Here is a 14,163-nt window from a genome sequence, read left to right on the forward strand (position 1 = left end):
TTTAATTCACTATTTGTGAGCATTCTTCAGTGTCTTATTCTTGTTTTCCACCTAAACCTTCAACCGTTAGTTGGCAGCACAGGATATATCGTGATACCTATCGTATCGTGAGGCGCATATCGCGATACGTATCGCATCACCAGACTCTATTGCCAATACTCACCCTCACCAAGTAGCAGTTGATCTGCTCTGTGAGCTGAGAACAACAAATTCTGCCACATTAGATGTGGTTGAATTAAAAAAAATGCATGCATGCTCTGCATTCCTTTAAAGGAACTGACTGAACAGGGAGCACTCTGTTTAGTTTGGCCTTTCTCATGAAATGAAGAAGTCCATTCACATATCTAAAAATGAGAATTTTTGTATTTAGGATGCCACGTTAGCTTAATTCCACTTCTGTTTCTTCTGTTTTTGAAAACAGCTACATACAAAAAATGTTGTGCAAAAGCTGTTTTTTTATAATAACATTTGATTACAGATAGCAATAAACTGCAAGAAATTATAGTTAAAAAATATATAAGAGTAAATTTTGACATAAATAATAGAAATTAGAACACTTAGTCGTAAATAATGTATGCAAAGTATGAAAAATTAACTTCTTACACAGTAATGAATGGGCAAGTTTGTCAAGCAAGAAAGTACATATGGTCACATCACATGACAAAGGAGGTCATGAGCCTTTTTGACCAGATTTTTAGTAACTTGGACTCCAGTCTTAGTTTTTGGTCATCACATTAAAATGAAGCTGGCCTGTAGATGAAATATCCACAACCCAAAGGTATTCTAGATGAACTTTGGCAGTTTCCTGCAGCTTCCACAACACATTTTTTTTGCTTTAATCGGTTACTAAGCCACAGGAAATCAATCTGACGGTCACATTTCAAGTTTTCCAGCGTCACAAATGAAAGATCCGTCGTGCGTTTTAAACGTGAAGTGGCTTAAAACACACAGCAACTGGATCCAAGTTGGCATTTGAGGAGATGAGGTTGAACTGGGCTGCTGCTGCTGACAGTTTCTAAGTTGGAGAAACTTGGAGGACAGGAGTTTACCGGATATCCAGTGGATTTACCTTCAAAATAAAAGCCCTGCAGATTTGGCAAGATCCAACAGGTGAGTTTGATGCTATGGTGTTGAAGTTTTGTTGACATTCAATAAAATTAAATGGAGCAGATATCTTTTTAATGACAATAAGGAGAATGACAGCACACAAGGCAAACAATAGCTAAAAACTACATTTTTTATGTTGGAAAAATATAAAGATTGTAATTCACTTTCAACTAAAAATAATTAAATTGCATCTGTCTTGTTCTGTTTACAGACATGTTTGTGAAAACAAGCCACCAGAGCTTTCTAATACTTTGTAGGACTTAACCAGTTGGCGCCCATTGATCCAAATAAGCATCAAACCACTTCGGTTCCAAAATTACCATAATTTAGTATACATATTAAACCAAAGAAAATATATATTTTTTTCTTTTTTAGCTGGAAATCATTTCAGGTGTCAATAAGTTATATCTTACTGAATATTGCTACATAGCACAGAGCCTCCGGCAATGTAGTGCACAAGATCTGGATTTGGGATCTAATTGCACCAGCAAATTGAATAAAATAAATTTTTACTTTTAAATAAAAATAGCACAGTTAGCCTACATCCCTTGTGCTTTTATTTATTTATTTATTTATTTGTATTTTTTATATTTCAATCAAACGAATGCATGTGTGTAATGCAATAAGAAACATTTAAATAAAAAAAATAATGTTCTTAACTCAGTTTCAGTCGTTTCCTATTCTTTGAGAAGTTTTATTTTGAAATTGATCACCGGAAACTCCCTCCTCTTGTTTCCGCCTTTACGTCGCCCTGCTTCCAGAGAGACCGGGGCAGCTGGATGATGGCGCTGACCGTGCTGCTGCTGCTGGAGCTGGGGCTGTACGCCAGCTGTTTCATCTGTGGGATCGTCACCGCCGCCTCCATCACTATAGTCCAGGTGACTTCACCCCTTTAACCACTTCTGTGTCCCGCGCGCTGTCAGCTCGCTTCCGGTTTTACTCGACATAAAAAGTTTGTTTTATATTGTATCTACGCCACTTCTAGTTCGTATTCTCCTGTCATTGTTTTAATGACAGCATAATAACATACCGACTAGTATCAGTGCGCTGTAATTATCGGGTAATTGGTTTAATGCGACATATTTTTCTGTCATTTAACGACCAGAAAAGTTGGCACGAGGATGTTTAAGCAAAGAGGCACGCGCTTTCACTTTCTCCACACTTCCTCTCGCCGCTTTGAACCGTTTTACTCACTTCAGTCATGATGGGAGCCTTGAGTTCGGAGCTGCGACCAAAGTTTTGAAGTGAAGTCGTTTCAGAAACTCCGTCTCCGTTCTGTAAATCAGGGAAACGCGCGTGACAACATGCGCGCGAGACAATAACAGGAGAAGCTCGTGACCCTGGCGCTCCTTTCTCTGTCCAGTTTTCGGGGTTATGAGGCATCTGGCACATCCTCTGTTACACACAGAAACGGGTAGTAACGAGGTAAATCTATTTAAGTGACGTTTTGTTTTTTAAAAGTACTTTAAGTAGTTGTTTAACTTTTTAGGTAAACCTTCCAGTTAGTTTTTGTTAATACAGGTTTAAGGCTATTTCAGTGGTCCCTAACAGGGTCACACACTTATTTCTAAGATATTATTTCAATATCACCTTATGAAAGATGTGATTGGACTTTAAGGAAGCCGATAAGAGCCCACAATTCCATATAGAAGGGACCATCTGGGATTCAAAACAGGGAAACCGGTCTAACCGATACTGTGTGGTTTCACTGGCAGGATAAAACATGTATTAAAAAAAAAAAAAGATAGAAAATTTTTATTATTATTCATTGTTTTAATTCTGCGGGCTTCTATTAAATTGTTGGAGCTAGAAGAGAGGAGATTGGTCCGATTTGCCTTAACATTTGTATGGCAACCACTTTCACCAATCAGGAGTGTTCTTGTTGGAAAACCACACCCCTTCCACTTGAAGATGACTTGGTCAGCAGTCTTTAACGGTATAAGAGCCATTCTGGCTTATTTTCTACTGATCAAAACCTAGAAGGAGCCGTATAGTTTTACTTTGGCCTTTAAGAAATTTGGATTTGCATTTATCACCTTTTGTTTTTTAATAATAAATATGAATTATGTGTATTTTTTAGCACAAACAAAAGCAAAATAATGTAAAAAGAACCTAGCATCTCTCAAAATTTGATTATTTTTTTTATTTTTACTCTGTCTTACACTGCTGGGTTTTGTTATTTTAGTTTGGGGTTGGACCTTGGTAGTCTTAGTTTCTGGGCTTTGTTTATTTTTTATTTTTTTAGGTAGTTTTGATTAGGCAGCCATTATCAGACTGACTTATTTTATGTTTGGCCAAGGAGCCACCACAGAGAGACAAAAGAGCCACATGTGGATCTGGAGCCGCAGGTTGCAGACCTCTGGTCTAACGTTTGGAAATTTCAACTTGGGGCTAGCGGACACCACCTTGTATTTTTTATTTTTTTTTTTAGAGGCATCTGATTGGTCAGTTTATATGACGGAGTATGAGGGCCAGTTTACAAAATACATTTCGACTTTAAATGTAATAAATTTACAAGAAAAAAGTTGGAACTTTTCGGAGAATTACGTAACAGTTACAATAACTTTATTACGAGAATAGAGTTGTATATTTATGACTTTAAGCTTTTTTAAAAGTCATAGGCTAAATTTGTGCCTTTTTTCTCACAAATGTACTTTTTTTCTAAATTTCAGAATTTAAATCTCTTATTATTACTTTTTTCCCCTTTGGTGGCCCTAATAATCCATCGTAAGTTTATAATTTGACTAGCTTGAACTAAAGAAAAATATGAAAAAAATAAGATTGGCCCTTAACATTAACATTCTTATGCTTATTGTGACTCTTTGACCCAATTAACATAATTTCATCAGAGGAAAGCAGCCTTGTGCTAACATGGTACACGTTTCAGTAGTGAATTGTTAACGTGATCGACGTGAATCGGCTAATTCTGTCGCGAAGAAAAGCGGCTTTGCGCTGTTATGCAACACTTTAAATTAGTAGTGTGTTGCATATCGGTGGAAAGCCAATATGATCAGCTGATCAAAATCAGCCAAATTATGTTGATCGTGTAAAAGAGTTGCGGTATGTCAGAGTGTATGTTTTATTTAGGATGTAACACTATTTTAACAGTTAAAAAAGTTAGCATACAAGAATGGTTATTGTGACAAATAGAATAGCTGTTTATTTATCAATAGAAGTCTATCTGATTTTGGCTTTTTGGAGCCAGCAGGTACTTCCTGTTTGAAATATGAGGGGGGAGGGGTCACCCAGTCCAGTTCTCTATATACAGTCAATGGTTTTTATAATTTAGTTAGTTCAAAACTTTATTTAAACACCAACAGTTGCACAATTTTGCTTTGGTGTTTGTCTGATTTTTTTATTTTTAGTGTTTGATTTGCTTCTTTAATTTTTTATTTTATTTTATTAAAATCCTTATTTAATATTATGATTTAGAAGTAACTCTGCTCATAACTGAGTTAAATTACTCAGTTCCTGGTTCCAGGTTGGAGTATGACACCAGTTCTGTTCTCACCAGGGTCACTTCGGCGGGCTGTGCATGCTGTACGGACGCGTCACCTACAATGTGACGACCAAACTCATCGGGGTGCAGGCGCCCACCTCCGCCTCTCTCTGCTACTTTGTGTCGGCCGTATCCATCCTGGTGGCGGTGTTGTGTTTCTCGCTGTCTCTGTTCTGGGCGTACACTCTGTGCACGGAGGGAGAGACCAGAAGGTGACCAGCACACACGGTTCTGATCAAATATCTATATTTATTTATTTTTTGTAAGTTTAGACATGTTATAGTTAGAATGTTAGGGATTTTTCCTTTTTAGGTGGGTTTCTCAACTACATTTTTTGTGATTTTTAATCATATTTTTTAGAAGATTTACAGTTTTGACTTAGGAAGTACTTTTGCATTATTTTTTAGTGAAATTTTATTTTTTAAGGGGCTTTAATGATTAGATTTGAGGTAAATAATTATGATAATTTTAGATTATAAATAAGTAAAACTTCCCAACTCATAGGAAAATGGAAGCAGAAATAAAGATTTCTGTTTATGTCAGCCATATTGGTCTTCCAGAAACTGTTTCTGTTTGACTTTACAACCTTATATGTAGCAGAACCACTATTTATTTGTATTAACAAAAATATTGCAGATTTTGCCCAGCTAATTAATTTCAGATAAACACAATGAGCTATTTTTATTCACAAACTGTTACATAAAAAAGAAAAATCAAAGTTCTGTCGTCTTCAGGGAGCGCATGTGGATGAACTCCATCATCATCGTCTGCGGCGTCTTCCTCTTCTTCCTGCTCATCACAGGCTGCATGCTGAAGATTGGCCGGGACTCGCTGTGCGACTCAATTCTGCACACTGTTCCCAACATCACCAGGTGAGACTCACTTCTAGCCCCTGGACTGACTGGTAGGGCCCTCCACCATTTCTACAATTATGTCACCTGGTACATTTATGTTATAGCAGACGTATATTACACTCCTGTTGTTTCACTTCTGCTCTTTCACATCTTCAGTGTTTAAGCTTAACGTACAAGACAACCTGAATGTTGCAAAACATTTCCTGTTTTTTAAAAAAAGAAAAGATAAGCTGCAAAAATATGAGATACATTATTTAGGCTTAAACTAATATAAAGGAAAACTGAAGAAGATTATTATTATTATTATTATTATTATTTCATTCTTTTCAACAGTGCTGCATCTCCGTTTTCCCACACGCTGTAGTAAGCACATACTGTAGTTCACCACTCGTCGCCATGACAACGGTGTCTTTCAGAGCATTGTGCACCGTCACTCATTTACCCATCCGGTCTCTGAATTAGAATATTTTACTGTAAAGTATAGACAAAGGTTGAATCTGACTTGGTTCCCTACTCCTACAGCTTCTCACTATATCCTTATATCATGGAACTCATGAAATACTTAATAACTTCTTCTTAAAAAACTCTTTCAGACACCACTACAGCTGTCATATCTCTACAATTGGAGCAATAGGGAAGAGCCAGAGTGCTTGGGAAGCAATTCGGATTCACTCGATTCCTTTTTTAGCATTTTTACCGAAGCTCCGCCCACTCCCATGACCTCACCCATTCTTATATGAACACAATCTCTGGAAAAGAAAGTGAAATTGTTCAGCAAAACTGAAAGAATACAATTGATTGACAATGTCTGAAACAAAGCATCAAAATCAGCATTATCAGCACTGATTATAAATGTATTTTTTTTAACTCTTAAAGTCTTTGTGATAAATCATCTCAGCAGCTGTTTTTTTTTTTTTGAAGCTGTATTGAAGCTCAGGCTGCAAAGTGGATCAGCCCGCTGCAAGGAGACAAATTCTACAACAATATGCACAAAGCCGAGGTCGGTGAAGACTTCATCATCTTTTTACACGTTTTTCTCTGAAACAACATTTAAAGTGATGGTTATCGTGTGATTCTGCTCAGACGGCGGTGTGGGTCAACTTCTTCTTCTGGCTGATCATCGGGGTTCTGGTGTTCGTCCAGAGACGGCAGAGCTCGGGGTCAAAGTTGATCACCGGGGGCTTCGCCGGGCCAGCCGGGGGCCTTTTTGGCGACCCTGGTGTGACTCAAGCAGAGACAGAGCCGTTTTTCAACCGTCCTGCAAGACCGCAGTGAACACACACACACACACAAAATCACACTAAATAAAAGAGTCGGCAGAAAACGCATTCCAGTAAATATATTGACCAAACATGACGACAAATTAGAGCGATAAAACCTCCGGATTGGAATTACAGAGGTTCACCTTAAAATGATCCCTGGACTGACAAAACAGAGAACCCTGCAACAGATTACAAATCTCACTAAGATACAAAAAAAATACAATTTTCAATTGTAATTTTGTTAAAAAATCAGTTTTATATCCTGCCAGTGTTTTTCTAAAATGTTGAATCTGCACATAAATATTTTCAGTGCAACGTATTTATTTAGTGTCTATGATTACCGTATTTTCCGCACTATAGGGTGCACCGAATCATGAAGTGCAATAAGCATAATAAGTCCAGTCTAACTTTATTAACTGAGTTCATAGTCATTTTAAATCATTTTTGGCAACGTTAGAAGTTAGTCACACCCGATTCTCTCAGTCAGGGGAGCAAAAATACCACATCTGAACAACCTTTAATTCTGCTTTTCTAAACAAAGGACATTTCAGTCACTTAAGCAGTAAAAATAGTCCAGCGGTTAACACAAGAACAGTTGTATGTGGAACATTTCTTTGCAAATGAATAAGGTCGAGGAACATGACACTAAATTGTATTTATTTAAGTTATATTTAAGTATTATTTCACAATATCTGTAACTCCCTGTGTTTGCAACTCATAAAAAACAGAGTGATAGCACTAAAGCTAACGTCACTGTGACGATGCTAACTCCTAACTTTATAAGTAACTTTTGAAAAATCAAAACAAAAAACAATTGGACACTCCTACACTTTAGTGCACCTTATAATGCAGAGAATACGGTAAAAACAGTTTAAATACATTTCTCCAAAGCAGCACCATGGACACGTGCAGGTTCAAATATGTTGTTATTGGAGTAGCAGCACAAGAAACATTCAAATAAAAGCTGTGAACTGTTTGGATTTGGTGCTAACATGAATTTATGGAGAAACCTTTAACAATGTCTCCCTCTGCTGGCCATTAAAGAGATGACAGTCAGTCATTCCCCCTGTGTTAATTGTTGAGTTGTAAATGCTTGTTTTGCTTTTCTGATGCCATTTTTTTTTAAATAAAGTTGCAGTCTGGTATCTTTGAGTGTTTTTATTTAGTTAAAATATTTTTTTTTGTTCATTAACTCACAAATAATGCAAACGTGAGAAAAAGAGTTTTTTCTCCACAGGAACTGTAGATTAAAATAGACTGCGGGAGCTTACACCTTCCATTACCACACACCTCCTTCTTCCTGACAGTCTTATCTCAGTGGATTACCTGACTTCACTTTAGCTCAAAGCAGAAGCTCTCTGGAGAAGAGGCAGGAGGAACACCGACTGCATCCAGCGCATAAAGACGTGTTCATTCTGGAGGTTTCTGAACATTTAGAAACTCACCAAAGAGGAAAGTCAGTCTGGAAAACAGCGAGGAGAACCTGGAAACTAAGTCCCAGAAGAAATCCAGAAGGATTGAGATTTATTTGACTCTGCAGCCGATGGTGAGATATCTGCTCTTTTATAAATAACTTCAGAATGATGGAAGGACAGAGCAGGAGTAACGGGGAAACATGGAGAGGAGATAAGCCTCCATAAGCTTCTTTAAGCGACTTCACTCACCGCAGATCAAATGTTCAGTTTTAAACCTGTTGATCTGTCCTGACTTATAACAGTTCATTCACTTCATCTGCAGTTTTGGCAGGAGAGGGACAGTTGACGGGACGCCGGCTTAAACCTGATGTGTCCATCATCTTTCACCCCCTCCCCTCCCCTCCCCAGGATTTGTCCAGTGATCAGTGCGATTCGGTGGTGGTGAGCGTGGAGTCCCTCCTGAGCGACGCTAAAAGGATGCAGGCGCAGTGCCGAGAGCGCAGCGACCAGCTCGCCCTGGCCGCCTCTCAGCTGAGGACGGAGTCGGCGGCCCTCAGGGAGCAGTGCGAGGCCACCCAGCTGGACATGGCGCGCATCCGCCGGCAGCTGGAGGAGCTCCTGGAGACCAAGGCGGCCTTCGAGGCCAGGGAGAGGCAGGCACGGAAACTCAGCAAGCACCTGTGAGGCTGTGAAGAAGACAAGGAGGCCGTTGAAGAAGTTCAAAGAAAATCAAGCAAAACCTCCAGCCTCTAGACTAGAAATTATGTAGTTCCATGCAAGGATAAGGCCTTGAAAAAGAAGCACTTTCTCTGGTTCCTCTAATGTTCTGCAAGCTGAATGCTGGACACAATATTGAAGATCATTCATGTGAATTAAACTTCATCCAAACAAGTTACTGTTAGCGGCGGATTTCTTTGTCTGAGTGAGTCCAGGTCATTCCTCCCTTCCAGCTCAGCAGTGAGGCCTTGCAGATGGCAGGTCAGCGAGGTGTTTTCTTGGACTCTCCTCTCGAGTTTAGAAAGATTCTGCGTGAGGGAACTCTCCTCAACTCCAGAATCTCTAAAGCGGCGCAAGAACATTTTAAATAATGATTTTCAGGATAAGTGAAAGAAAATCTTTCAAATGTTCTTGTAAACGCTTAAGGACGTAGATGCAGTTTTCAAATCTCGTTTTTGAGATGAATGTGTCACAAATGCAGTTAAGATCTCAGAAAAAATAACTGAAACAAAACATTTTGCGAGATAAGGGTGATATATTATCACATACATGGAAATTGTTTACTATAACGCCTAAGAATAGCGTGATATGGACCCTTTAAATCAAATATTTGTACTGTATATTCCAGATTATAAATCGTGTTTATTTTGCACAGTTTGACTGGACTCTGCTTATACTCAGGCGCAACTTCTATGGGATTTTTAAGAAAATTAATAGCCTCTTAAAGAACCTATACCATGATTTTCTTTAGCCTTTCTGAGAAAAATGTATCCTTATATAAAATTACATATTAACGCTCAGCCAGCAAGGCCAGATGGGCCTCAAATGGTTTAAAAGTGGGCAGAAAATGTTGGCCCCGATTGGGGCACTAGCTTGATACAGCGGAGCTCAGTACATAGAGCTAGCTATAGCAGAGCTCGCTAGCTCAATACAGCAGAGATTGCTAGCTCGCTACAGTGGCGCTTGGTACATTAGAGCAGAGTTAAAGCACTTCTGGGATATCCAAGTAAACACTTTACAAAATAAAACATTTCAGAGAGTAAAAATAAAGAAAAAATGTTCTCTTTGGCCTTTTTTGGTTCAAAATATGCATATTGTGGTATAAAATTTGCCCAGTAAAACAATCTTAATCAAGCCTCCAGGAGCCTCGACTCCCGGCCTGGCTCCAGGGCGGGTCTCCAGTGAATTGGGGCGACTTTGACCAAACTTCTTATAAAGCGTCTGGATCATCACTGTTTGCCATGAGAGAAGAACAAGAAGAAGTAGCCCATCCCTGCTTGTCCAGTGTGAACACCATGGGCTAAATGTGCGTTCAAGAACCTGCGTCACGTGTCCGGCGTGTCTGTAAGTTAATGGTTGGAGATTCCAGCAACCGAAGCAGAGTCCACACAAAAGCAGTCAGAATCAGCCCATTCATAAAAGATTAAAATTTAATCAGCGTTATAAATCATTCTATAAATACACAGCGGTCCTTTTATTAAGAATGGATCTTAAATAGCAGTAAATAACAAACGAGCAGTCCGGTGTTTGGGGTCAAAGGCAGTGAGGAGAGAAGGCTGGGAATGTGAGCTTTTTTGGTTTCTTCCATCATCACCGCTCTGGAACGAGAAATCAGGAGATGTGAGCAGAAACGCAAGCAGCTTTTGTTCATAAATAGAAAACTCAGAAGAAGACTAACTTTCTAGTTTCTTCTTCATTGGTGACAGTGCTGCTTTCGCCTGAAAATGAACAGAAATCTGGAAGTAATTTCAGCAGAAAGGTGGAATGTGTGCGGCGTGTCGCTGCCGTTACCTTCTTGATGGCGGTCCAGTCTTCAAGGATGTCGATGTCTCTCAGCATGTAGACGATGAAGGGCCCTGTGACACACAGCCGGTTAATCGTCTGAGTGTAAACAAATCCAAACTTTTTATTCTCTGTCCCGTTAAATTCCTACCTGAAACCAGCGCTACTTTCTTCTTCCTCTCCGAGCGACCCAACAGATTCCTCCGTTTGCACTTCTTCCCTCTCATCTCATCGCTCCACTCTGAAACCAGGAACGTTTTCCACTCAGACTGATCACCTTCACTGACACATCTCAGGAAGTTCTCCAAGTACCTGAGGTGAGGTCCATGTTCTGTCTGTCCTCCTCCAGCCTCCTGATCTTCTCCAGAAGTTCTGTCTTCATGGCGTCAAACAGCAGCGACCGCTCACTCTGCAGCACACACACCAAGCATTTTATCCTCTACTTAGATACTTTCTGTTATGGAATGGACCTTTGGTTGCCTAAATCAACAGCTGCTGGACTCACCTCCAGGTGCTGCCTGGCTCCTTGTACTTCACATTCATGCTTGTGCCTGATCACCTGCAGACACAGCTCCCTGTACACACCTGCAGAGACGTTCAGACGTCGAGGTCAGGGACAAGAAGAGTTCATCTTACAGATGTCACAATTTTGACAATTTAACTCCTGACTTTAAAGTCAAACTATCATTGGGTCGTAGATGAAAAAACTTTTTTTTTCCTGTAAAAAATGCGTAACCGTTGACTGTATATGAGAACTGGACTCAGTGACATCCCCCCTATAGAAAATGCTTTCAGTTCCAACCAAATTAAGTTAATTTATTCACCCTTTTTATGTGATACAAACATGTCAAGTTGTGATTGATCTGATTCGGTCAACGTTTCTATGGCAACCACTCTCACCAATCAGGAGTGAGCTTGTAGAAAGGCCACTTTTATTGATTTAGATCAGTTACAAGAAGTCACTTTTTAATGACTAGAAAGGGGTGGAGTTACACAGCTGTGATACCAAACGTAAGGAGACACATTTGAGGAATCAGGAATGAATGCCTGATTTTCTTGACGTAAGAACAGAGACACACAGAAGATTCTTCAAACAAGTCTGTGAACGTCAGCAGCCTTTGTGTCCTCAACAAGGTGTTCTGACAGATTAACAAATAACTGGAAAACTTCACTCTTTTTCACTCAGTATGCTTCCATCCCTCGACTTTTTCCAAGTAGAGGGTTACCGTACTCGAAAGAATCTCAACAACAAAGTTAAACCACCGGTGGGTTAAAACAGGACAATTATGATGCAATTTTTATCAATTTTATACATTTTTTTTCTATTTTTCATTTGGAATTGAACTCAAAATTTTGCTTCTTCAGAAGTGTTTTCTTTTCTTTTACCGGCGACTTGCGTTCGTATCTGCATGCTGTTCTGCAGAGCGCCCAGCGGCTCCCTGTACTCGCCCGCCTTCCCCGTCAGCACTTCGTCCAGCTTCACCTTCACCTGGTTCAGTCGCTCCCGGAACAGCCTGCAAACACAGAGGTTTTTCTGATGCGTGGCGCTCAAACATCACAACACAATCCCTCCAGTTCCAAGGTTTCAGTTACTTCTCCTTCAGCTCCTGAAACTGTTTCTCCAGATCCATCATTTCATCTAGACACTCTCCTCTCCTCCGCTCACAGTCTTCATCGTCCATTTCTTCACAAAGGACACATAAAGGAAGCTTACTTTATCTCTGCGATTTTAAATTACTTTCATGGACAACTAATTATTTTTACTTTTACCTGAACTCTCCTCTTCCTCCTCCTCCTCTTCCTCGCCTTCACTCTCATCCAGGTCGCTGTCCCTCTCCTCCATGCTTTCCTCCATGGGCTCGTCTCCCCCTCCTGCTCTCGTTTCGTTCTGCTTTGGTTCCTCCACGTCGCCGTTGGCTGTAGGGAGATGGGACTCTCCTTCTGCCCCCATCTCCTCCTCTGGCTCCCTCACAGGGGGCTGGGCAGGCATGGCAGCCTGGAAACTAGTTTCAACATGGGAAAAGAAATCCATGTCACTGATAGTCCACAAATCTACCAAATCAATACAGAAAGAGGTTTAAACCTTTCTTAAAAATGTAATTTTAAAAAAGTTTTCAATTTCAAAACCATCCAAGGTCACTCGATCAGCTAAATTATTTAAGAAAAGATTCACAAAATTGTCATTTTCGTTTGCTGCCAAGTAAAAAAAAGCAGGCTACTAAACCTAAAATGTAAAAATGGCATGTCTTTGCACATTTACAAAACAAATGTTGCTTTTAAATCAAATCTATAATTGTATTTAAATGACATTTGTGATGAAATGAACCATGTAGATTGCTTTTTATTTCAGTGACTCAGTGTGTGGTTCACTTGTATAATTATTTTTGCTTTGTAGTAAATTGTAATAAATGTGTCATCTGTCTTTTTACTGACAGGATGAACTAGTTTATTAGCATGAGTTTTAAATATACTGCTATAAAATCTAAGGATTACCAGTTAAAATCAGCAGTTTTTGGTTTAATATAAACACATTACACCGTTATGCACATTCTAAGTGTAAATAAATTAAAATTACAGCTAAATGTATTCGATTTATAGTATGGTTAGGTCAAACCTTGTGGATGGTTTAGCCTTAATAAAGTAAGCTACAATAACAAGGGTCAGAACCGGAAGTTGACTAGCTTAAAACAAACAAAATATATTTTAGATATATAAAACGCAATAAAATATGTACGTTAAAATAAAAATAATACAAAAAATCTTAATGCCTAAAACAATTAATCAACGTTGGAATTTACTGTTTTTATTTTTATGGAAACCGGAAGTCCGTGGACACAGTGCCTAGCTTGACCACTGGCAGCTTCCGCTATGGAGGTAGAGTAAACTAGTAAACAATATGAAAGCAACGGCGGGATTTAAAGCGTAAACGAAAGTCGATAAAAGAGACGCTCGTTTTAAAAGCTACAATCATTCACCAACACTGTAATGTTTAAACCGCATTCCCGCCGTACTTCCTCTACATTAAGCTCCTCCAACACACCTCCGCCAAGTCAAGTGCAACACAAGCTAACAATTGAAATCAAAAACTGGGGACGGCTGGACTGCGCATCACATTCACACACGAAGGAGCCGCGTTTCTAAAATATACTCTATCGAAACGTTTATACTATTTAAATATACAATTTACGATGTTATTTAACACTCCAGAGAATCACAGGAGCATCTTTCCGACCGACCTGCCTACCGAACTACACTCGGATTAACGAAAAAACGCTCTCCCTCCGCGCGGACAGGAGGATGCTATCCGCGAACAAACATAATTCATCTTCATTCACGTCGAGGCAGACGTAAAATGCTGCTCACCGTATCCCTAAGCCGAACTATGGAGAAGGAACGTTCGGTTTAATGATGTATTTCCATTTTGGAAAGTACTTCCTCTTCGATCGGCTGCTCTTCAGTTAGACACTTTGCCGGACTCTGCGAGCTGTGAAATTGACCAATCAGCGTCGAGGGCTGCTCCGGACCGT

The 14,163-nt window shown here is 39.5% G+C and overlaps 2 protein-coding genes across 3 annotated transcripts; one reads left to right on the forward strand and one right to left on the reverse strand.

Annotated features, from left to right (window-relative positions):
- The first annotated feature begins 1,832 nt into the window (after positions 1-1,832).
- On the forward strand, positions 1,833-6,924 carry tmem179ba (transmembrane protein 179Ba). Its single transcript, XM_024287603.2, has 5 exons — positions 1,833-1,985; positions 4,622-4,818; positions 5,341-5,478; positions 6,382-6,460; positions 6,544-6,924. The coding sequence occupies exons 1-5, from the start codon at positions 1,887-1,889 to the stop codon at positions 6,733-6,735; spliced, it is 705 nt and encodes a 234-aa protein (XP_024143371.1). The 5' UTR covers positions 1,833-1,886; the 3' UTR covers positions 6,736-6,924.
- A 3,342-nt stretch (positions 6,925-10,266) lies between these two features.
- On the reverse strand, positions 10,267-14,152 carry brms1 (BRMS1 transcriptional repressor and anoikis regulator). 2 transcript variants are annotated; one of them, XM_024287602.2, is made up of 10 exons: positions 14,000-14,152; positions 12,407-12,632; positions 12,230-12,320; positions 12,023-12,150; positions 11,142-11,221; positions 10,949-11,045; positions 10,788-10,877; positions 10,646-10,710; positions 10,533-10,572; positions 10,267-10,452 (listed from the first exon to the last, which is right to left on the reverse strand). In XM_024287602.2, exons 2-10 carry the CDS (start codon positions 12,624-12,626, stop codon positions 10,445-10,447), a joined length of 819 nt encoding a protein of 272 aa, XP_024143370.1. In that variant the 5' UTR covers positions 12,627-12,632; positions 14,000-14,152; the 3' UTR covers positions 10,267-10,444. The 2 variants fall into 2 exon arrangements, with proteins under 2 accessions (XP_024143370.1, XP_024143369.1); XM_024287601.2 differs by having other exon boundaries at positions 12,407-12,639; positions 14,000-14,150.
- Between the last annotated feature and the right edge of the window lie 11 nt (positions 14,153-14,163).

The sequence above is a fragment of the Oryzias melastigma genome, linkage group LG18 (genome assembly GCF_002922805.2).
Source record: "Oryzias melastigma strain HK-1 linkage group LG18, ASM292280v2, whole genome shotgun sequence".
Lineage (NCBI taxonomy): Eukaryota > Metazoa > Chordata > Actinopteri > Beloniformes > Adrianichthyidae > Oryzias > Oryzias melastigma.

Coding starts and splice junctions, on each gene's coding strand:
- brms1 (XM_024287602.2), bottom strand. CDS start 12,626: ATGCCTGCCCAGCCCCCTGTGAGGGAGCCAGAGGAGGAGATGGGGGCA. Junction 12,321..12,406: donor GGAGGAAGAGGAGAGTTCAG/GTAAAAGTAAAA, acceptor TCCTTTGTGAAG/AAATGGACGATGAAGACTGT. Junction 12,151..12,229: donor TTTCAGGAGCTGAAGGAGAA/GTAACTGAAACC, acceptor CTGTGTTTGCAG/GCTGTTCCGGGAGCGACTGA.
- tmem179ba (XM_024287603.2), top strand. CDS start 1,887: ATGATGGCGCTGACCGTGCTGCTGCTGCTGGAGCTGGGGCTGTACGCC. Junction 1,986..4,621: donor CCTCCATCACTATAGTCCAG/GTGACTTCACCC, acceptor TGTTCTCACCAG/GGTCACTTCGGCGGGCTGTG. Junction 4,819..5,340: donor ACGGAGGGAGAGACCAGAAG/GTGACCAGCACA, acceptor TGTCGTCTTCAG/GGAGCGCATGTGGATGAACT.